The sequence below is a fragment of the Drosophila santomea genome, chromosome 2L (assembly GCF_016746245.2).
Source record: "Drosophila santomea strain STO CAGO 1482 chromosome 2L, Prin_Dsan_1.1, whole genome shotgun sequence".
Classification (NCBI taxonomy): Eukaryota; Metazoa; Arthropoda; class Insecta; order Diptera; family Drosophilidae; genus Drosophila; species Drosophila santomea.
Window position 1 is genome coordinate 10,156,963 of NC_053016.2, and position 23,389 is coordinate 10,180,351.

Consider the following 23,389-nt stretch of genomic DNA (forward strand, 5'->3'; position numbering starts at 1 on the left):
TGGCCCAGTCGAAATTATGGTTCTTTGTGGCGGGCCTGAACCTTGACGAAACCGCCTCGAAATGAGAACGCCATGAAAATTAGCAAGACAACAATTAGTTGAACTTTGCTGGGTATGGCTGTGGGTAAATTGTTTCTCGGAAAAATCTGTCAATGCTTCAATGAGTCATTTACTCAGTGGTCAGCCAAGTCAAAACTGCAGACTGTGCTTTCAGTTAAGCCCTTCTACCATTAACTTTTATAGGATAGCAGATATCATCATTTTTGTAGTAGTTCTCTAGGTATTTAAAGGTCTAAAATTATATAAAAAATTATATCTAAAATACTTCCAATTATTATTCAAATTAAAATATAAACAGAATTTAGGGGCATGACATGGAAATTGTAATGGTCAAGCTGTTTTTGGTTTCATTCTCCAATTGCATAATTTCACAAGTTATTTTTAAGACAAGGGTTCAATTAAAGTTCTTCAAGTTGCATATTAAAGCTGATTTTGTTTACCTAATGAGTATTCAAGTATAACATAGAATTATATATAATTCGTAGCTGCAATTCCTTAACCTATATTCAATAAAAATTGACGACTTAATGCGAATTTTCCAAGTGATAAGCCCCAAGAAACAAAAAATTTGAGTTAAATTTATAATTTGATTTATTTCAAGGTCAACAATAAATATTAATAATTAAGGCTTAATAAACTAAATCACATGATTGGGCTATCCATAGTCGCTGATTATGATGCTTCGCAGCTCAACAGTGCTGACCACCAAAGATGAGCATCTGCTGGGAGAGGGCCATCTGCTGGAGGAACTGCTGTTGCTGCTGCGGCAGGATGTGACCTGGTGCGGGATTGATGGCGCGCTGGAACACCGCCTGCTGGAGGATGTGGCGGTAGTAGAGGCTCAGGCGCACCTGCTGCTCCAGCATGGCGGCATGGTGGCTCCGGTACTGCTCGTACTGCTGACCCACTTGCTCCTCCTGGGCCTGCTTGGCCCGCCGGCTGAGGAGGCAGGCCAGGGTGTTTCGATCCCGGCGCATCTGCTCCTTGGGGCTTCGCTGGCGATGGGTCTGACTACGGCGAACCATGTTGGCACGGTACTGGCTGACCGAGGACCCGGGGCCAGTGGGCTTGGCCATCGGTGACGTCTCCCTCTCCCTTTGTTGGTTTTGCTCATTATCCAACCAGGGTCGAAAGAAGCCCTGTGTCTGGCGGCGTTTGAAGATCGGCTGCTCCGACTCCTGAGTTAGGTTCTCCTTGTCGTGGTCCACATCCCGTTTCCGCTTGCTGACGGCAAACTTCTTGTGGGTATAGCTAGCTGAGTTCTCCATGGTTATGTTTGGCTGATGTGACTCCAATAGAGATGTGGTGATGATGTGACTCGTTGGACGATCGCTTGCTGAATGATTGGCTTCCAGATTGATATCCTCGTTATATGCACAGTAGGTAGGCGGCACAGGTAGCCACATAGGGAAATCCATTTGCTTTGGGTCTGTCAACAAAGGGATTAGCGCATCCATTCCGCATTAGGTAATCGTCGTCCTGGATTAAGCTGCGTCTTTTATGACCTGCTCTATCACAGCGCTAATTGCCATCGCAGGATTGCCTCGTTATCCTTTTTTGTGGATTACCTGAACTGTCGCACAAATGTGGCCACCGGAACAGGAAAATTGTGGACCGAACAACTGTTATGCAGACAATATATTTTTTATTGACCTGCATGACACAATTTGTTGTGCCAGCGTGTGTGGTCCCTGGTTTGGCTCCTGGTTCATCAGCACACTTTGTTTTAATTCCCTGGAAATTCTCGAGGGTCCTTTTCCAAACACTTTTCCTGTGGCATGACAGTGCATTAAATGACCTGGTCGGCGGTCAGATGAATATGTCATGGATTTTTTAAGTCTGCTGGCAGATGCGATTTAAGTTTATGGAGAAGGAATTACATTAATGGAAGTCTTGAGCGGTAAATGTACTATAATTTTATTAAAAGAAGTATATTTTAACAACAGTGGTATTACTAAAATGATCAACATGGGCTGTATATAATACATACATATATGTATATAAATAATTTATAGTAAAAAACGGTCCTAGATTGCGTCGAACAATGATGATGATGATTTCATTTTATTTAAATATAAAGGCGGATCTTATTGTCACCATGTTTTAATTATTTTTCCAGCACTTAGTTCGTTGGCTATGCGGATTTGTTTATAAATTAAATAATTAAATCCACCTGAAATAAATGGTAATTTTATTCCGTGTTTCCCACAATATGTCACTCGTGCCATATCGATTCTATCCTCACTTTAGTCTGGGCATGAATCACTAGCATTACTTCACACTTAAATTAGCAATGCAAATTGGAGTCCCAAGAAATTAATTACATAAAATGTATTTAATGTAATGTAATGGCAGAAAAACCTCACGCGGTAATTTATATTAGATAATGTTTCCGGTAAATTTTGGTCTAGAATAAATCGTCACGATTTAAACGACGGAGAATAAACAAGAGAGAACGCTGTAGTCGAGTTTCTCGACTATCTGATACCCGTTACTCAGCGGGGTGCTACCGCACCAAAAACTGTCAGTGTGGAAATTTCTCCTTTGCACTTCTACTACCTGAGTAACGGGTATCAGATAGTCTGGGAACTCGACCCTGGGGTGCGGGGTGCGGGGTGTGGAGTTCGGAGTTCATATGATTAAATACATGTTAAATACAATAGAAATTTACAAGACCAGAGGGCGTTAGAGTGGGCGTGGCAAAAAGTTTTTTTGCAAATCGATAGAAATTTACAAGACCAATACAAAAATGAAAAAATATCAAAACATTTTTCAAAAGTGGGCGTGGCAGTTTTGGGCGGTTTGTGGGCGTTAGAGTGGGCGTGGCAACATGAATCTTGCGCTGCTTCTATGTCTCTGGAGTCTGTATGCTTAATCTCAATCTATTTAGCTTTTGTAGTTCCTGAGATCTCGACGTTCATACGGACGGACAGACGGACAGACGGACGGACGGACGGACAGACGGACATGGCCAGATCGACTCGGCTATTGATCCAGATCAAGAATGTATATACTTTATATGGTCGGAAACGCTTCCTTCTCCCTGTTACATACTTTTCAAGGAATCTAGTATACCCTTTTACTCTACGAGTAACGGGTATAAAAATCGGACTTCCACTTAAGATTCAATGCAAGCAGTCCATTGTTTTCAAATCAATCGTTTTATTATTTTAGCACATCAAACGAAAACGAATTAATTCCAACATAAAGAAGCAAATACTTATCACTACTTTTACTTTAAGAGCATGAGCAACATTACTAGTTCTAAGTTCTACTACTTAGTTTGAAGAAAGATATTAAATTGATAGATACATATACATACATAGATATATATTTGATCAGGAACAAAGTGGGGGTACGCACCCAAAACTGATGTAAAATTCCTCCAGGCCCAATGTACATATGTATAGAAAAATGCAGAATTATTTCGATAACAATTTTTGTGTTTATTGTTTAGTCAAACAGATAAATAAATTAGACTTTAAAAGTAATCACAAGGCTATACAGCTTTTTACAATAAGTTAGAGCGCTTGGAGCAGCGCCAAGTCGGAGCTCCCTGTCCACCCCTCAAGGATGCTGGGTGGTGGTCTGTTGGCGGGGCATCAGGTGTCTCGGCTGCGTGGGAGGCAGTGGCTCCGTGGAGGCCATCGCCTGCTGCAGGAAGCGGACGTAGTAGAGGCTCAGGCGGATCTGCTGCTGCAGATTGGCCTCGTGCTGGATGCGACTGGTGAGGTACTGCTGTTCGATGAGCTGCTGCTGCTGCTGCTGGGAGCGGCGGTGCCGCAGGCTGGCCAAGGTGTTGCGATCCCGACGCAGTTGCTCCTGCGGACTGCGCTGGCGGCACTTGTGGTGGTTGCGCACCATGTTGGCGTGGTAGGTGGCATCCACTTGCGGTGGCGGCGGTGTCGATGCAGCCACAATCTTACGGGGCGGCTGTGGCTGCTCCTTTTCCGGGGACTCATCCGTCCAGGGTCGGAAGAAGCGTCGCTTGGGCTGTGGCTGCTCTGGAGTGCGCTGGCCCGGCTGCTCCATGATGAAGACCACATCGTCATCGGAGTCCGCATCCATGCTGCGCTTTCGCTTCAGGGCGCCAGTGAACTTCTTGTGGTTGTAGCTATCCATTTCAGATTGATATCAAGGAGTGGTGTTCGCTTTGCTGTCTTTGAGACGACTGTGCTGCCCCTCCTCCTGGCCATCCGTTTTATGCAACATTAGGTAATTGCAGAGCCTCCCACAAAACTTCGCAGCCAAATGCCCGAGGATTTCCCATCACGTACCTGGGGATCGAACACGGATCAGGTATTTCCCCAACGCATTTCATTCATTCGCTAAAAACGGGACCAAAACTAATCGGTTGCTGTTACCTGGATCGGGAACAGGGAGTCCCTAATCCGCAGGCTGGCAATCTTCTCGAGGGTGTCATAAACCAGTTGTTGTCCTTGCCTAGTCTGTTTACATGGCCGACGATTTTCGACGGAATTACCTGTTGTCGGGCCAGAGAAGGGATCTCTGTGTAGGATCTTTGTAATCTCTAATCCTGGCGCTCAATTCGTCCAGGCTGTCTGCCGACCCGCTTTTGTTTCGGCCTTCTTTGTGGCACCTGAATAGCAGACATGCAGCAGTTTTCAATGCCCGATTCGAATGCTCGATACGAAAAACAAGCATTTATGACTTTCAGCTTGGCCAGCTGAAAAACCATCTCTGAGTTTCTGGATCTCCCGTCACAAATCCTAGAAAACCGGCAATTACTGAATGCTCCTTCTGCTCTCCGGTTTCGTGTCTTTGGCATTATGTCGGATTTCTCCGTTTCATTCAATGGCCCTTTGTCCATTGATTTATGCAGTCAGGGAACGAATATATGTATATATGGATAGTTCTCACATTTCACTGTTCCTCCGCCTAAGCGGATTTATTTCAGGTGGGCTTGAGACCAGCCCTCAAGGAATCCCAAAGTCAATAAGCAGCAGCGGAGTGGAAGTTGGTTATTTGTTTGGCTGAAGTATTACAGTGAAAGATTGTCGTATTGTTTGATTGTTTCCCTTTTTTATTATATTGATCAATTTTCATCTGTTCTGGAACGAGGAGAATCGATTGCATGGGCTCCTCGAAGGTGTTGTTCATTCTTTGAGGGGGAATGACCTTAGAAAGAGCTATAATATCCTACCAGGAAGTGCTTTCACCAATGATACAATTAAATGTTACCTTATATAATATTGAATTAACAGGATGGTGCGTGGGAAAAGAGATTCCCATATATCACTCTAAGGCGTAGATCTGCTCAGTGATGGAAAATTTTAGCCATGAAGACCATTATTTATTTCCTGAGATATATCAAGAAATGCTATAAAAGCCTACATAGATTATTACAATTTGCTTGAGCCAGAATACAGAATATTTAACTTTGTATGATAGCAACGTTTAGAGCTCCTTGTTTCTTTATATGCACGCTGTGAGCTTAATAAATGATTTAAATGTAAATTATGAATATATAAAATAATGCAAATGCACATACTAAAACATAAGTATCTATGTCTAAATTCCACATATAAAGTTAAAGTATTTACTTCAAGATAAAACTTGCGTAGTGTACAATTAAGTTAAAGAAAGTTTGTACCAAATTATTACATGTGTACTTATGTTTATCATTAGACTTAAACTTTTTTAATGACATTTTTCTATGATAATGTGTTGGAACCTTTAAATTATAATCTATAAGTTCAATAATTTAGCAATATTCGTTGTGTAAATTGAAATATAGTAACACTTAAATAATAATTGTTAATATGTTTCATAAACAGATTGCAGTCCATTAAACCGTTTGCTATTTAAAATTAGTTTTATGAATTTAATAATATAACGTCTATAAAACCAAAATTTCATATTTCACAACAAATATTTAAAAAATTAAAGAATAATAATTTTAAAAAATTTTTATAATTAAAATGGAACCAATAAAAACCATACCATGATCAAAATCGGTTGCATTTCCATAAAATATGACTCAAAGATTAGCAAAAAGATTATGCACAAAACTGATCTGCGCAATACTATATCGCCGTGAATGATCTCTAAGTAAATAAATGGTATGCAACTTCTTAAGTCTGGAATGTACTCCAAAAAGAACCTAAGAATGCGCAAGAAGTTCCTTGAACAGACTAGGACGGCCGCGCATCCATCGATTCGGGAAAATCCCAATAAATTTCCATTCAATAACCATTGTGACTAAGCAACGGCTGGCATTTTCTCGAAGGTAAAGGTATCCCCGGTTACCCTGGACGAGAACTTAATGAGGCAGATTAGCGGTAAGCGAGATAAGAATCCAGATTCCGAAGCGTCCAGCCAACTTGGCCAGCATCAAAGAGTGGCAAGCGCAGGCGCTGGCCAGATTCCGAGGTAGACGACGGTTCTGGTGAAAGACTCCAGGGAAATTTCCAAGAAAAACCGGACGGACTAGGCAGAGACAATAGAAGGTGCGAGCCGCGCGCTGGAGCAAATGAAAAATTAATTACAAAGGACTTTCGGATGAGCAGGTAGTCGGCAATGGTCACAGGTAGTATGGGTGTTGCCGAAATCCTTTTCTTCTTCTCCTTACGACAATGCCAACCTTTTGTCAACGAAGAGTTTCCCACAAACAGGGCGCATGTTCGCTCTTAATGATAGTATTCTCAGGTAGGACTCCTGATCCCGGGAGTATAAAAGCCTGGTTGCGCAGCAGCAGGAGCATAGTCGAGCCTTAACAGCCGTCGTGAAAACACCTCTATAAACAACGCACAACTAAAACCACCAGATCTTGAAGCACCAATCATGGCACCCTCGAACATGGATTACCACAACGAGTCGGAAGTCGGCGAGAGCTACACCCACAAGAAGTTCCAGACCGCGGGATATACGCACAAGAAGTTTGGCAAGAAGAGCTCCAAGGATATCGTCCCCACAGCCAACGCCACGCCCCTTTTCCGGCCATACGCCCTCAGCGAAAATACACCACGCAAGCGGCGCCAGGAGACGGAGCGGGAGGTTCTCCAGCAGCAGCAACCATTGCACCATTACCACTCATTGCCTCCCACGCCACCCACCACACCACCCCAGCTCCAGCAGCATCCGCTTCCGGCCACCCAAGTTCCTGTCTCCCAAGTTCCGGTCACCCATTCACCGGTCTTCAATCATCAGGCATACGCCTTCATGCTTCAAAAGCAACGCGCCGTGCTCCAGATGCGCCAACTGCTCAACATCAACCCGGATGCCAACACCTGGCCACTGGAATGGCGCCAGGCCCTCCAGGCTCTGCTGCAGCAATGAGCTTGATGCGCACATGAATACATTCAAAACGGAGTGATTTGCCTAGCAACCAGTGATATAGACCTTTAAGTGACCGCGGACAAATTGTACAATATGAACGGAAGCGAAATCGTAGCGTAATTGTAGATAACATTACTTTTAATCGAAATAAATATGTTTTTCATCATCAAGTTAATCAAATTGTTTTGTGTTCTGAAGGCATTCGGTGGATACTAATACTTCGAATTCACAAAAACTGCCGCAGCTCTTTCAGTATATATCGTTGGGTAAAGCGAATCTAGTGCGTACAGTTGATGAGCTCTCCTGATCGAATTTGAGTTCAATTCAACGATCAATTCATAAGATCAAAAAGCATTCCATTTCTCGTCCATTTCATACAGTCTCAGCAAATTTCTATTTGCTCTCCTGATCGAATTTGAGTTCAATTCAACGATCAATTCATAAGATCAAAAAGCATTCCATTTCTCGTCCATTTCATACAGTCTAAGCAAATTTCTATTTGAATTCAAACATTTACTGGCAAAGTTAATTAGGGGCGTTGAACTTAAAACAATTTATGAGGGACACATTACTTATATTTTACATTGAGTTATTGAAGCCCAGGCGGTCAAATACAGAGCCAGATTTATCTCGCTGCTTGCTATGACCAGCATTCATGCTGTTATGGCGCCTAGGCGGAACATATTTCTTCTTCTGTGGCTCAGGACGCTGCTGTCGATGTGGAGGGGCTGGTGGAGCTCTAAGAGGAGCGGAGGTCGAGTTATTTCCCAGCCTTTTGTGAACGGGCATCGTGTCCTGTCGGGTAAACAGCTCGTCGCTACGCATCCGTATGGTCTTGCCCTTAACAGGGCTGAGACGAGCCTGTGGCTTCTTTGCAGGCGATGCCTTTAGGTTGTAGGTCTTCTTGGTGGCATGAAGTTTGGATACTAAACAAAAATATATAGATTAATTGACTGTGGCACAAAGTCTCTCACGCAAATATACCAATTCCGAGCCTCGATTTGATGTTATTCGCAAAGTTTTTGCCGTGCCTATTTTTGTAGGCCGCTTCGGGAGCGATTTCCCGAACCTCCGCAGTGGAGGCGAACTTAACAATCTTTTCACCGGCTCCCATATCGAAGTCTTCCCCTTCACCGCTAGAGATGTAGTCCTCCTCGTCGCTGCCGAGATCGTCCATGCTGTCGTCGTCATCGTCGCCTTTTTTAAGAGGCACCTTGTGAACAAGCATAACCTTTTGCTGCGGCACAGCGGCCACCTTCTTGGCCTTCACAATGGGCGAGTTCTTGGTAACACCTCCTCCGCCTCCTCCTACCGAACGATGTGTGTTTTTAAGTATCGATTTAATTTCCCTGGTCGTAGTGAAATCCGCCGAAAGAGCGCCCTGCTTGCCACCGAGTCGGGCAAAGACCGAATTATTGCTGGAGGTGGCCGCTGTCTTTGATACGCCGGTGATGTGCACGCGGACGCTGCTCTCGCCGGAACTGGAGACAATGCCCTCCTGGGCCTCGTCGTCGGCATGCAGGCGCGAAAATAAGTCCGACTTTTTGGAGCTGCTCACGCGATCGGAGTAAACTAAAAGAAGAAAGATTTGAGCTTTAAAATATGAGCTTGTTTGGAGATTTATGATCTTACGCTTCTCCCGCTTGGCCAAGATCTGTTTGCTGCGCTCGGTGGTTCCCGATGGCAGTGTCACCTTGTACTTGCCCTCGTGCTCCGGAAGCACTCGCCTTGCCGGTTTCGCAGGCGGAGATACCTTTGCTTTCGGAGTTGCAACCGGCGTTTTGGGCTTTGGCGATACCGGACGGGCAACTGGTTGAACCACATCCGTGGTGAGAACCTGATCTCGGGCATTCTGTTCGCAGACGGTCTTTGAGTGCCGCAGGATGGCAATTATATCACCCATCAAGGTGATGCCCATTTCCCGGAGATACTCCTTGTTAAGATCCAACAGCATGTCGTCCTGGATGCGGTTCTCCACGAAGACGTGGGCATAGCCGGCGGCCGCAGGAGATGGGATACCCGCCGCATTGAAGAATTTTACCCAGCGTGCTATAGATTCCGGTAGTAAGTCGATTATTTTCAAAGTGTGAGTTATTTAAATCGCTATTTTTGTTTTGCACCCGGAAGCGTCTGTTCAGTTTGTGCTGCTTTCACGGTGTTGTAGACCCACCTGCGCTTGACTTGGACATTGTGCGTATTTTCGGTGCTGGCAAGCACGGATTTCTACACAATTTAGCTATTACTTATCTATTTTATTCCCATAAATTCAGTTTTTTTGCACTCGCAGCTATTTATATATTTTAGGGTTACCACTTATTTCTTAACAACTATCGGCACGGCGCTATCGGATATCGATTACAGCATATGTTAGTGTGGTTAAACGTCAAAAGTTTGTAGTAGGGGTAATCAATGCACAATCAAAAAACAATTTTAAAAAAATGGCTATTGAATTTGTAAATCGAGCCTTAATGAAGCAAAATTTTGAGAATATTTAAATTTTTAGGAAATTACTCTTACATTCTTACAATGTAAACATTTGGTATATTGGTATATTTTCTTACACTGTAGGTATTTTTTGTACTTTTACACTACTGTTAAAATTGTAAACAAAGCGCACCGCACGTGTGATATTTATTTTTATTCAACATAATTTTATTTTAAAAGTTTCAAAATATGGCTGGTAAATACGAGCTGCTCAGTGAGCAGGGTCTCCGTCTGGACGGACGACGTCCACACGAACTGCGCCGCATCAAGTGCAAACTGGGAGTCTTCGAGCAGCCCGATGGAAGTGCTTACATGGAGCAGGGAAACACCAAGGTTCTGGCTGCCGTGTATGGGCCACACCAGGCCAAGGGCAAGCAGACGGAGTCCATCATCAACTGCCAGTACAGTCAGGCCACCTTCTCCACGGCGGAGCGCAAGAATAGGCCGCGCGGTGATCGCAAATCCCTGGAGTTTAAGATGTACCTGCAACAGGCGCTAAGTGCCGCCATTAAATCGGAGCTGTATCCCCGCTCCCAGATAGACATCTACGTGGAGGTGCTCCAGGCCGACGGAGCCAACTATGCGGTGGCTCTGAATGCAGCCACTCTGGCGCTAATTGATGCTGGAATCTGCCTCAACGAGTTCATTGTCGCCTGCACCGCCTCACTGAGCAAATCCAACATCCCGCTCACAGACATCTCGCACTTTGAGGAGGTATCCGGCGGTCCGAAGCTGACCGTGGCTGCCTTGCCCACCGCCGAGAAGATCGCCTTCCTCGAGATGAGCGAGCGGTTCCACATCGATCATTTGGAAACCGTCATCGAGACTGCTATGGCCGGTTGCCGCGAGATCCGGGACATTCTGGAGGCGGCAGTCAAGGAGCACCTTCTGCACATGGGTAGCGCCTCTGACTTTGCGAAAGTTTGCTGAATTAAACTAATCGTTTCTATTCCAAACTTGCCGTTTTTGCAATTGAAAGGCAACATTTATAGTAAAAAAGAAAAAAAAGAATCGGAAGTTGGAAATCAAATAGTGTCTCAACCTTGCTCTTAGACAAAGTTATTTTTTAATTCATTTTAGTTGCGACAATTACAATTAACTTCTAAAACAGTCGTAAAGATGTAGTAACAAGCGACAATAGCTCTAGTTTTCCTTAATGGCTTCCTTTGGAGGCTCCCACGTTTCCAAAAGCTCCTTTAGTCGTTCCTTTCGATGTTCCATTTGCAACTTCTCTATGAGTCCACTTAGTTGATCGCCACCCTTGAGGAAGCCATCGAGGTTATGCAGCGTACCGCCTTGAATTCGATGATCCGTGATCCGATCCTGGACGAAATTGTAGGTACGGATCTTCTCATTGCGGTTGAGACTTCCCTGTTGCGCCTTCTTGGTGGCCATCTTGCTAGCCTCAACGCTCTCCAACTGCTGTTGCACAAGCCGCGACCGCAGACGCTTCATGGCCAGCTCCCGGTTCTTGAGCTGGGAGCGTTCCGATTGCGCCTCCACTGCCAGACCCGTGGGCAGATGGACAATTCGCACAGCCGAGTCGGTGGTGTTCACATGCTGTCCACCAGCTCCACTCGCCCGCTTCGTCTCGATCTTCAGATCCTTCTCAGCGATGTGCACTTGGATGTCGGCAGGCCGGGGAATCACGGTAATCGAGGCGGTGCTGGTGTGCATGCGTCCAGACTTTTCGGTGGCCGGGACCCGCTGTACCCGGTGAACTCCGGCCTCAAAGCGCAACCAACGGAAGGCATCCTCACCGCTCACCATCAGACTGGCGTGCCGCAGACCACCGATGTCGGTGCTCTCGCCGGCAAACTCCTCCCAATCCCAGCCCATGTGGTCGAAGTAGCCGGTGTACATTTCGTACAGTTCCTGGGCGAATAGCATTGCCTCCTGGCCACCGGCGCCGGCATTCAGCCCGAATATGAGAGCCGGATACTGCTCATCATCAGAGAGCGTAAGCAGCTCCTGTAGTAAGGCCTGATCCTGCTTGCCCAGTAGATCCACATAGACTTCGTTCTCCTCACGCATCAGCTCACGCATATCCTCGTCCTTCTCCGCTTCCATGTCCTTGGCGCTGGTGATGTGGCGCTCCAGGACGCGTCGCTGCTCCAGGGCACTGACAACACCCTCCAGCTGGGCGAGACGGGCGTAGGATTTGCTGTTTCCGGCGGCGTTGACTCGCACGGCATAGTATTCCTGGCGTAGGGACTCCAAATACGCATGTAGCTTCTCGTTCTGAATGCTCAGCGGATCTGTGCTGGCCCAGCGGCGTGCCACGTATCCCAGGCGGAGGTTTAGCAGTTTTCGTGACATCATTTTGTCAGCTTTCCATTGAAAATGATTGAAAATTTTGAAAAAGCAAATAATTAAATAACAACAAGAGGTGGACCAAAGATGAAAGTAGCGATTATTATCGATAAGTGTTTCTTATATTTAGTAGTTTTCATATGATTCTGGGATGAAATTAGTATTTAGAAACATTTCGAAATATTTACTTACTTAATAAGAAATAAGCCTATTAATATTTTCCGTTTTTCAAAAAACTGTTACAACATCTTATCGATAGGCAAGCTGCACCAATTGCCCTCAACATCGATAGTCCCCAAAAACATCGATTTCAGTTCCAGCTACATACAAAAGTGCATTGAAAAGTTACAGAAATATGCCAGTTTGTAAATATTAAAACCACTAGCTCATCTTAATGGAGAAATAGGTGTCTTAGTAGCGGACTTCGGTTGTTTTTATTTGTGAAATGCTAACCTTTTGCCTGCAGTCATTCGTATTGCATGGTGGGTGTGTGTGTGTGTTCGCCTTCTGATTGGAAAAAATGAACGGACTGCGACAACAACAACAGCAGCAACAACAGAGGGTGAAGTGAGCGCAGAGTGCAGCAATTAAGTTTAATTAAGCCAAACAATTGACTGCGAAGAGTCTGAGCTGTGCTGTCGCCCCGAAAAGTGCATTTATTAAGGCGATATCCGATTCAAGATCGCCGGGAAGTAAAAACCCAACAGTTGACGAAATGCCACCGTTGAAAACTTACCAGATACACGAATACAATGGCAATCCCAGTCCGAATGCAAATGCCAATCAGAACGCCAATCAGAATCCCACCGGCGGCAGCGATGGTGACTTCTTTGGCCAAAATCTGGGATCTGGATCGGGTCTAGGAGCCACAGCGACCAGCCATCGCACAAACCTGCCCTCCTACTGCAACGCCCAGTATCCGTTTAAGGTGCTCTCCAATCTCAATCAACTGCGCGAGCAATCGCGTTTCTGCGACGTGGAGATCATCGCCGGAATGGCCACATTGAGTGCCCACCGGGCTGTCCTGAGTGCAGCCAGTGCCTACTTCGAGGCCATGTTTCGACCCGAGCTCGGGTTGAATGAGGTCAAGCAAAAATCCGTGGTGCTGCACACAATCGACGGCGATATCCTGCACATCCTGCTTGACTTCATCTACACGGGTCGCTGCGAAATCACCCAGGTGAGCCCATATCCTTTGTCGCTGTTCCTTTTCCCCTAATGCCTAAACCCTTCTTTCTTTCTAAAGTCTAATGTCCAGGAGCTGCTGGCCGCCGCCGACATGCTGCAGCTGAACGAGGTGGTCGACGGGTGCTGCGAGTTCCTCTGCCGCGAGCTGCACGCCTCCAATGCCCTGGGCATTTTACGCTTCGCCGAGGCCCACAACTGCGAGTCGTTGGCCAAGAGTGCACTGAACTTTGTCCACGCCAATTTCCCAGCGGTGAGTTAGAGGCACTTGAAAGGCTTGATTTGTAGGTCCAAATAAAAAGGAGGTCATTGAATCAGCATTTAAAAATGTTTATTCAAACAGATAAACGATAAAAATATTCATATAATAATAATATTCAAAAATACTTTCTTTACTTCTATAAATTGTTTAAAAATTGTTAAAAATTGTTGAAAACATAAAATTTCACGATTTGGACAAGTTTTAGTCTTCCTATATATGTACATCCTATATTAATTGAATGGTCCTTTCCTTTGTTCTTATAGATAACGCTTGAGGATGAGTTCCTAGAAACGCCACAGACCCTACTCTCGCAGCTACTAAATTCGGAGCTGTTGCGTGTGGACTCCGAGTCGCAGGTGTTCCAGGCGGCACTTCGCTGGATTAAGCACGACGTGACGCAGCGCCGTTGCTACGTCTTCGATGTCCTGTCCCACGTGCGCATGGCCCTTGTTCCGGTGAAGGTGATCGACAAGGCACTGAAGGACGACTGTCGCGACATGTCCGTGAAGATAGCCCTGCGCTCCATTTGCCGGGACATTGCGTCAAAGCGCGGACAATTGGTGCCACTACGGGTCTGTCCACGCCAGCTGGCCAAGAAGAATATATATATCATTGGTGGATCTCACCGGGACACGCCGCGAACCTGGAACTCGGCCGACTGCATCTTCGAGACGGTGGCCAAATTCGATATATTCCGCCGCGAGTGGACGGAAACGGCGCCCATGGAGGTGGGACGCATCCTACCAGGTGTATCCGCATTGAATGGCAAGATCTATGTAGTTGGAGGAGAGCGCGGGTCACAGATTCTGGCAAATGGCGAGGTCTATGATCCACAGAACGATGTTTGGCAACCGATTGCCCCGATGATTGTGCCGCGCTGCGAGTTCGGTCTCTGCACCATGGGCGGAAATCTGTTTGCCGTGGGCGGATGGATTGGCGACGACATCGGCGGTTCCATGGAGTGCTATGATCCGGAGCAGGATCTCTGGAAATTAATGGGCAGCATGCCGCAGCCCAGATTCAGCATGGGTGTGGTCAGTTTCGAGGGTCTCATTTACATTGTGGGTGGCTGCACAACTACAACCCGTCATCTGCCGGATTTAATCAGGTATTTAACAATATATATACATATTCGTAGTAATGTACTTTATAAAATCCATTGCAGCTTCAATCCAGTGACAAAAGAGTGGACCGAGCTGGCCCGCATGCAAACAGCTCGCTGTCAAATGGGTGTGGCCGTTCTGGATCGGTACTTGTATGTGGTTGGGGGCAGTAGCATCAGCCAGGACATTCTCAGCTCCGTGGAACGCTACAGCTTCGACGAGGATAAGTGGACTACAGTTTGTGCACTGAACGTGCCCAGAGCCATTCCTGCCGTGGCCGCCGCCGATGGCCTACTCTATGTAGCTGGCGGTGATCAGGTAACAAAATATATGCAATTCAATTGGAGCCAGTTTTTCTAATTATTTCGTTCATAATCATTATTTCTGCGCCGTTTTGCAGCCCTGTGAGGTTAACTTTTACCGAGCCCAAGTGACTATCAATGCTGTCGAATGTTATGATCCGCTTTCGGACACCTGGAAGAACTGTCCCGATCTACCTGTTAGTCGTTCGGAGGCCGGAGCAGTGGTTGTTTAGGACCTCGGACTGGTGCGAGATGGTCAAACACAAAATCTGTCGTCGTTTTAAGAAAACACACGCGAAAAACACTCTTTAACTGTAGCTCTTTGACATTGTATACGGTACACACATCACAAATCTCTTCCCTTTTTTTCGATTCAATTGAACGTAGTGGTCACTTGCCAAAGATATGTGAGCGTTGTTACGGTTGATGTTGTATGTGGGAGCATAGCGCAGCTATTCACCAGTTAGTACACATGCTAATAGTTAGCCACGATGGAAGCAGCCAGCCTCAGATTGTTCCGTAGTTGGAGTTGTCCTTTATAAAAGCGAAACACCGAAAAACCAAAGCATTCACTTTGAAAACAACAAATTTAACGTATCGTAATTGCTGAACATTATTTGAATCAATTATTTGTTTATTTTCAAATGAATTATCTACTTTTATTGTTGAATGCTGACGCTGACCAGAGTGTTAGGAACAATGTTTGAGGCGCCCTTGAAAAGAGCGAAATCTCCACTGAGCTTTGTATTAAGTTTAGACATTAGGGACGTTTCCTTATCTGAATGTTAATTCGACTAATTCCATCCCAACAGTATTTTATCGCTAATGCTCGAATATTTATATGAATGCAATTTTATAGAACGTATGTGTCAGTGATTATTTCTTTTTAAAGCCTTTTCTAATTTATTATTGTTTTATCAAAATCTAAAATATCGTAACAAGTTTTTCGTTACTTTTAATAAAATGGCATAAAGATAAGAAAGAGTCCCTAACAGTACCAAAGCAAATTAATACAAACAATCAAAGATGCGAACTGTATTCATAATAGGTGTATTATCGAAATAAATATACGAATTATTAACTAACAACTAAAAACGACTTTTTTCCTACGGAGTGTTTTAAAAGGAAAAATTTGTTCTTAACAAACAAGTTTATAATCTGACAGAAAATTATTTCATGTTTCAGATTTGACTTATAATAGTCGGAATGCTACTAACTAATGTGCAACCTAATTTTAGTTTCTTTTAACCAACTGATTTTGAAACTAGATCAGTTTTAGCTACTTAAATATTATTTTTAATTTTATTATTTAGTTGGGCCGAAATCCCGGCGGTACTTCAATACCGGGCCAACCCGCGACAGAGGTGGAGCCAGCTCCTAGCACTCCGTCTGATTCCAAAAATCAGTTTAACATATGTTGTCCTCCAATGGAGGAACTATCAGATGTTAAGCTAAAAACACAGAAAATCGATTCTCGGCAAAAATCCAAAATCATTATCAAAAATTGCAAGAAATGTGAAAAAAATAGAATGTTTTTTAGAAAACACAGTTCGATTGCAAATTTAATTATGAACTCAACGAGGTATGACATTCCATATTTGGAGCTATATTTTGAATTTTCTGATCAAAATACTGATATTTATAATCGCATAAACACAGAAAATCGATTTTCGGCAAAAATCCAAAATCATCATCAAAAATGGCAAAAAATGCGAAAAAAATATAATGTTTTTTTGAAAACACAGTTCGATTGGAAATTTAATTACGAACTCAACGAGGTATGACATACCATATTTGGAGCTATATTTTGAATGTTCTGATCAAAATACTGATATTTATAATCGCAAAAACACAGAAAATCGATTTTCAGCAAAAATCCAAAATCATCATCAAAAATTGCAAAAAATGCGAAAAAAATATAATGTTTTTTGAAAACACAGTTCGATTGGAAATTTAATTACGAACTCAACGAGGTATGACATACCATATTTGGAGCTATATTTTGAATGTTCTGATCAAAATACTGATATTTATAATCGCAAAAAAACAGAAAATCGATTTTCAGCAAAAATCCAAAATCATCATCAAAAATTGCATAAAATGTGAAAAAAATATAATGTTTTTTTGAAAACACAGTTCGATTGGAAATTTAATTACGAACTCAACGAGGTATGACATTCCATATTAGGTGCTATATTTTGAATGTTCTGATCAAACTACTGATATTTATAATCGCAAAAACACAGAAAATCGATTTTCGGCAAAAATTCAAAATCATCATCAAAAATTGCAAAAAATGTAAAAAAAAATAGTTTTTTTGAAAACACAGTTCGATTGGAAATTTAATTACGAACTCAACGAGGTATGACATTCCATATTTGGAGCTATATTTTGAATGTTCTGATCAAAATACTGATATTTATAATCGCAAAAACACAGAAAATCGATTTTCGGCAAAAATCATCATCAAAAATTGCAAAAAATGTGAAAAAAATATAATGTTTTTTTGAAAACACAGTTCGATTGGAAATTTAATTACGAACTCAACGAGGTATGGCATTCCATATTTGGAGCTATATTTTGAATGTTCTGATCAAAATACTGATATTTATAATCGCAAAAACACAGAAAATCGATTTTCGGCAAAAATCCAAAATCATCATCAAAAATTGCAAAAAATGTGAAAAAAATATAAAGTTTTTTTGAAAACACAGTTCGATTGGAAATTTAATTACGAACTCAACGAGGTATGACATTCCATATTAGGTGCTATATTTTGAATGTTCTGATCAAACTACTGATATTTATAATCGCAAAAACACAGAAAATCGATTTTCAGCAAAAATCCAAAATCATCATCAAAAATTGCAAAAAATGTGAAAAAAATATAATGTTTTTTTGAAAACACAGTTCGATTGGAAATTTAATTACGAACTCAACGAGGTATGACATTCCATATTTGGTGCTATATTTTGAATGTTCTGATCAAAATACTGATATTTATAATCGCAAAAACACAGAAAATCGATTTTCGGCAAAAATCCAAAATCATCATCAATAATTGCAAAAAATGTGAAAAAAATATAATGTTTTTTTGAAAACACAGTTCGATTGGAAATTTAATTACGAACTCAACGAGGTATGACATTCCATATTTGGAGCTATATTTTGAATGTTCTGATCAAAATACTTATATTTATAATCGCAAAAACACAGAAAATCGATTTTCGGCAAAAATCCAAAATCATCATCAAAAAAATGCAAAAAATGTAAAAAAAATATAATGTTTTTTTGAAAACACAGTTCGATTGGAAATTTAATTACGAACTCAACGAGGCATGACATTCCATATTTGGAGCTATATTTTGAATGTTCTGATCAAAATACTGATATTTATAATCGCAAAAACACAGAAAATCGATTTTCGGCAAAAATCCAAAATCATCATCAAAAATTGCAAAAAATGTAAAAAAAATATAATGTTTTTTTGAAAACACAGTTCGATTGGAAATTTAATTACGAACTCAACGAGGCATGACATTCCATATTTGGAGCTATATTTTGAATGTTCTGATCAAAATACTGATATTTATAATCGCAAAAACACAGAAAATCGATTTTCGCCAAAAATCCAAAATCATCATCAAAAATTGCAAAAAATGTGAAAAAAATATAATGTTTTTTTGAAAACACAGTTCGATTGGAAATTTAATTACGAACTCAACGAGGTATGACATTCCATATTTGGAGCTATATTTTGAATGTTCTGATCAAAATACTGATATTTATAATCGCAAAAACACAGAAAATCGATTTTCGGCAAAAATTCAAAATCATCATCAAAAATTGCAAAAAATGTGAAAAAAATATAATGTTTTTTTGAAAACACAGTTCGATTGGAAATTTAATTACGAACTCAACGAGGTATGCCATTTCATATTTGGAGCTATATTTTGAATGTTCTGATCAAAATACTAATATTTATAATCGCAAAAACACAGAAAATCGATTTTCGGCAAAAATCCAAAATCATCATCAAAAATTGCAGAAAATGTGAAAAAAAAATATAATGTTTTTTTGAAAACACAGTTCGATTGGAAATTTAATTACGAACTCAACGAGGTATGACATTCCATATTTGGAGCTATATTTTGAATGTTCTGATCAAAATACTGATATTTATAATCGCAAAAACACAGAAAATCGATTTTCGGCAAAAATTCAAAATCATCATCAAAAAATGTGAAAAAAATATAATGTTTTTTTGAAAACACAGTTCGATTGGAAATTTAATTACGAACTCAACGAGGTATGACATTCCATATTTGGAGCTATATTTTGAATGTTCTGATCAAAATACTGATATTTATAATCGCAAAAACACAGAAAATCGATTTTCGGCAAAAATCCAAAATCATCATCAAAAATTGCAAAAAATGTGAAAAAAATACAATGTTTTTTTGAAAACACAGTTCGATTGGAAATTTAATTACGAACTCAACGAGGTATGACATTCCATATTTGGAGCTATATTTTGAATGTTCTGATCAAAATACTGATATTTATAATCGCAAAAACACAGAAAATCGATTTTCGGCAAAAATCCAAAATCATCATCAAAAATTGCAAAAAATGTAAAAAAATATAATGTTTTTTTGAAAACACAGTTCGATTGGAAATTTAATTACGAACTCAACGAGGTATGACATTCCATATTTGGAGCTATATTTTGAATGTTCTAATCAAAATACTGATATTTATAATCGCAAAAACACAGAAAATCGATTTTCGGCAAAAATCCAAAATCATCATCAAAAATTGCAAAAAATGTGAAAAAAATATGTTTTTTTGAAAACACAGTTCGATTGGAAATTTAATTACGAACTCAACGAGGTATGACATTCCATATTTGGAGCTATATTTTGAATGTTCTGATCAAAATACTGATATTTATAATCGCAAAAACACAGAAAATCGATTTTCGGCAAAAATTCAAAATCATCATCAAAAATTGCAAAAAATGTGAAAAAAGTATAATGTTTTTTTGAAAACACAGTTCGATTGGAAATTTAATTACGAACTCAACGAGGTATGACATTCCATATTTGGAGCTATATTTTGAATGTTCTGATCAAAATACTGATATTTATAATCGCAAAAACACAGAAAATCGATTTTCGGCAAAAATTCAAAATCATCATCAAAAATTGCAAAAAATGTAAAAAAATATAATGTTTTTTTGAAAACACAGTTCGATTGGAAATTTAATTACGAACTCAACGAGGTATGACATTCCATATTTGGAGCTATATTTTGAATGTTCTGATCAAAATACTGATATTTATAATCGCAAAAACACAGAAAATCGATTTTCGGCAAAAATTCAAAATCATCATCAAAAAATGTGAAAAAAATATAATGTTTTTTTGAAAACACAGTTCGATTGGAAATTTAATTACGAACTCAACGAGGTATGACATTCCATATTTGGAGCTATATTTTGAATGTTCTGATCAAAATACTGATATTTATAATCGCAAAAACACAGAAAATCGATTTTCGGCAAAAATTCAAAATCATCATCAAAAATTGCAAAAAATGTGAAAAAAATATAATGTTTTTTTGAAAACACAGTTCGATTGGAAATTTAATTACGAACTCAACGAGGCATGACATTCCATATTTGGAGCTATATTTTGAATGTTCTGATCAAAATACTGATATTTATAATCGCAAAAACACAGAAAATCGATTTTCGGCAAAAATCCAAAGTCATCATCAAAAATTGCAAAAAATGTGAAAAAAATATAATGTTTTTTTGAAAACACAGTTCGATTGGAAATTTAATTACGAACTCAACGAGGTATGACATTCCATATTTGGAGCTATATTTTGAATGTTCTGATCAAAATACTGATATTTATAATCGCAAAAACACAGAAAATCGATTTTCGGCAAAAATCCAAAATCATCATCAAAAATTGCAAAAAATGTGAAAAAAATATAATGTTTTTTTGAAAACACAGTTCGATTGGAAATTTAATTACGAACTCAACGAGGTATGACATTCCATATTTGGAGCTATATTTTGAATGTTCTGATCAAAATACTGATATTTATAATCGCAAAAACACAGAAAATCGATTTTCGGCAAAAATCCAAAATCATCATCAAAAATTGCAAAAAATGTGAAAAAAAAATAATGTTTTTTTGAAAACACAGTTCGATTGGAAATTTAATTACGAACTCAACGAGGCATGACATTCCATATTTGGAGCTATATTTTGAATGTTCTGATCAAAATACTGATATTTATAATCGCAAAAACACAGAAAATCGATTTTCGGCAAAAATTCAAAATCATAATCAAAAATTGCAAAAAATGTAAAAAAAATATAATGTTTTTTTGAAAACACAGTTCGATTGGAAATTTAATTACGAACTCAACGAGGTATGACATTCCATATTTGGAGCTATATTTTGAATGTTCTGATCAAAATACTGATATTTATAATCGCAAAAACACAGAAAATCGATTTTCGGCAAAAATTCAAAATCATCATCAAAAATTGCAAAAAATGTGAACAAAATATAATGTTTTTTTGAAAACACAGTTCGATTGGAAATTTAATTACGAACTCAACGAGGCATGACATTCCATATTTGGAGCTATATTTTGAATGTTCTGATCAAAATACTGATATTTATAATCGCAAAAACACAGAAAATCGATTTTCGGCAAAAATCCAAAATCATCATCAAAAATTGCAAAAAATGTGAAAAAAATATAATGTTTTTTTGAAAACACAGTTCGATTGGAAATTTAATTACGAACTCAACGAGGTATGACATTCCATATTTGGAGCTATATTTTGAATGTTCTGATCAAAATACTGATATTTATAATCGCAAAAACACAGAAAATCGATTTTCGGCAAAAATCCAAAATCATCATCAAAAATTGCAAAAAATGTGAAAAAAATATAATGTTTTTTTGAAAACACAGTTCGATTGGAAATTTAATTACAAACTCAACGAGGCATGACATTCCATATTTGTAGCTATATTTTGAATGTTCTGATCAAAATACTGATATTTATAATCGCAAAAACACAGAAAATCGATTTTCGCCAAAAATCCGAAACCATCATCAAAAATTGCAAAAAATGTGAAAAAAATATAATGTTTTTTTGAAAACACAGTTCGATTGGAAATTTAATTACGAACTCAACGAGGTATGACATTCCATATTTGGAGCTATATTTTGAATGTTCTGATCAAAATACTGATATTTATAATCGCAAAAACACAGAAAATCGATTTTCGGCAAAAATCCAAAATCATCATCAAAAATTGCAAAAAATGTGAAAAAAATATAATGTTTTTTTGAAAACACAGTTCGATTGGAAATTTAATTACGAACTCAACGAGGCATGACATTCCATATTTGGAGCTATATTTTGAATGTTCTGATCAAAATACTGATATTTATAATCGCAAAAACACAGAAAATCGATTTTCGGCAAAAATTCAAAATCATCATCAAAAATTGCAAAAAATGTAAAAAAAATATAATGTTTTTTTGAAAACACAGTTCGATTGGAAATTTAATTACGAACTCAACGAGGTATGACATTCCATATTTGGAGCTATATTTTGAATGTTCTGATCAAAATACTGATATTTATAATCGCAAAAACACAGAAAATCGATTTTCGGCAAAAATTCAAAATCATCATCAAAAATTGCAAAAAATGTGAAAAAAATATAATGTTTTTTGAAAACACAGTTCGATTGGAAATTTAATTACGAACTCAACGAGGTATGACATTCCATATTTGGAGCTATATTTTGAATGTTCTGATCAAAATACTGATATTTATAATCGCAAAAACACAGAAAATCGACTTTTGGCAAAAATCCAAAATCATCATCAAAAATTGCAAAAAATGTGAAAAAAATATAATGTTTTTTTGAAAACACAGTTCGATTGGAAATTTAATTACGAACTCAACGAGGTATGACATTCCATATTTGGAGCTATATTTTGAATGTTCTGATCAAAATACTGATATTTATAATCGCAAAAACACAGAAAATCGATTTTCGGCAAAAATCCAAAATCATCATCAAAAATTGCAAAAAATGTGAAAAAAATATAATGTTTTTTTGAAAACACAGTTCGATTGGAAATTTAATTACGAACTCAACGAGGTATGACATTCCATATTTGGAGCTATATTTTGAATGTTCTGATCAAAATACTGATATTTATAATCGCAAAAACACAGAAAATCGATTTTCGGCAAAAATCCAAAATCATCATCAAAAATTGCAAAAAATGTGAAAAAAATATAATGTTTTTTTGAAAACACAGTTCG

At 39.6% G+C, this 23,389-nt stretch overlaps 7 protein-coding genes and 1 non-coding gene across 8 annotated transcripts; 3 read left to right on the forward strand and 5 right to left on the reverse strand.

Moving 5' to 3' along the window:
- Positions 1 to 667: 667 nt before the first annotated feature.
- On the reverse strand, positions 668 to 3,526 carry LOC120453120 (protein Mabiki). Its single transcript, XM_039637668.1, has 2 exons — positions 3,383 to 3,526; positions 668 to 1,899 (listed from the first exon to the last, which is right to left on the reverse strand). The coding sequence occupies exon 2, from the start codon at positions 1,515 to 1,517 to the stop codon at positions 750 to 752; it is 768 nt and encodes a 255-aa protein (XP_039493602.1). The 5' UTR covers positions 1,518 to 1,899; positions 3,383 to 3,526; the 3' UTR covers positions 668 to 749.
- A 32-nt stretch (positions 3,527 to 3,558) lies between these two features.
- On the reverse strand, positions 3,559 to 4,219 carry LOC120453129 (protein lag-3). The gene has a single exon (XM_039637679.1). It carries the CDS (start codon positions 4,180 to 4,182, stop codon positions 3,628 to 3,630), a length of 555 nt encoding a protein of 184 aa, XP_039493613.1. The 5' UTR covers positions 4,183 to 4,219; the 3' UTR covers positions 3,559 to 3,627.
- Positions 4,220 to 6,763: 2,544 nt separating this feature from the next.
- Positions 6,764 to 7,710, forward strand: LOC120458286. The gene has a single exon (XM_039645883.2). It carries the CDS (start codon positions 6,865 to 6,867, stop codon positions 7,357 to 7,359), a length of 495 nt encoding a protein of 164 aa, XP_039501817.1. The 5' UTR covers positions 6,764 to 6,864; the 3' UTR covers positions 7,360 to 7,710.
- A 141-nt stretch (positions 7,711 to 7,851) lies between these two features.
- On the reverse strand, positions 7,852 to 9,690 carry LOC120458285. Its single transcript, XM_039645882.2, has 4 exons — positions 9,530 to 9,690; positions 8,992 to 9,408; positions 8,344 to 8,931; positions 7,852 to 8,285 (listed from the first exon to the last, which is right to left on the reverse strand). The coding sequence occupies exons 1-4, from the start codon at positions 9,546 to 9,548 to the stop codon at positions 7,939 to 7,941; spliced, it is 1,371 nt and encodes a 456-aa protein (XP_039501816.1). The 5' UTR covers positions 9,549 to 9,690; the 3' UTR covers positions 7,852 to 7,938.
- Positions 9,691 to 9,945: 255 nt separating this feature from the next.
- Positions 9,946 to 10,799, forward strand: LOC120448993 (exosome complex component RRP41). The gene has a single exon (XM_039631263.2). The coding sequence runs from the start codon at positions 10,033 to 10,035 to the stop codon at positions 10,771 to 10,773; it is 741 nt and encodes a 246-aa protein (XP_039487197.1). The 5' UTR covers positions 9,946 to 10,032; the 3' UTR covers positions 10,774 to 10,799.
- Positions 10,800 to 10,861: 62 nt separating this feature from the next.
- Positions 10,862 to 12,232, reverse strand: LOC120448984 (peptide chain release factor 1-like, mitochondrial). The gene has a single exon (XM_039631252.2). The coding sequence runs from the start codon at positions 12,163 to 12,165 to the stop codon at positions 10,987 to 10,989; it is 1,179 nt and encodes a 392-aa protein (XP_039487186.1). The 5' UTR covers positions 12,166 to 12,232; the 3' UTR covers positions 10,862 to 10,986.
- Positions 12,233 to 12,458: 226 nt separating this feature from the next.
- Positions 12,459 to 16,103, forward strand: LOC120448976 (actin-binding protein IPP). The gene is made up of 5 exons (XM_039631240.2): positions 12,459 to 13,336; positions 13,403 to 13,594; positions 13,867 to 14,711; positions 14,769 to 15,024; positions 15,107 to 16,103. The coding sequence occupies exons 1-5, from the start codon at positions 12,872 to 12,874 to the stop codon at positions 15,239 to 15,241; spliced, it is 1,893 nt and encodes a 630-aa protein (XP_039487174.1). The 5' UTR covers positions 12,459 to 12,871; the 3' UTR covers positions 15,242 to 16,103.
- Positions 16,104 to 16,316: 213 nt separating this feature from the next.
- On the reverse strand, positions 16,317 to 16,506 carry LOC120444169. The gene has a single exon (XR_005615635.1). It is a non-coding gene; the product is annotated as a U2 spliceosomal RNA (small nuclear RNA).
- Between the last annotated feature and the right edge of the window lie 6,883 nt (positions 16,507 to 23,389).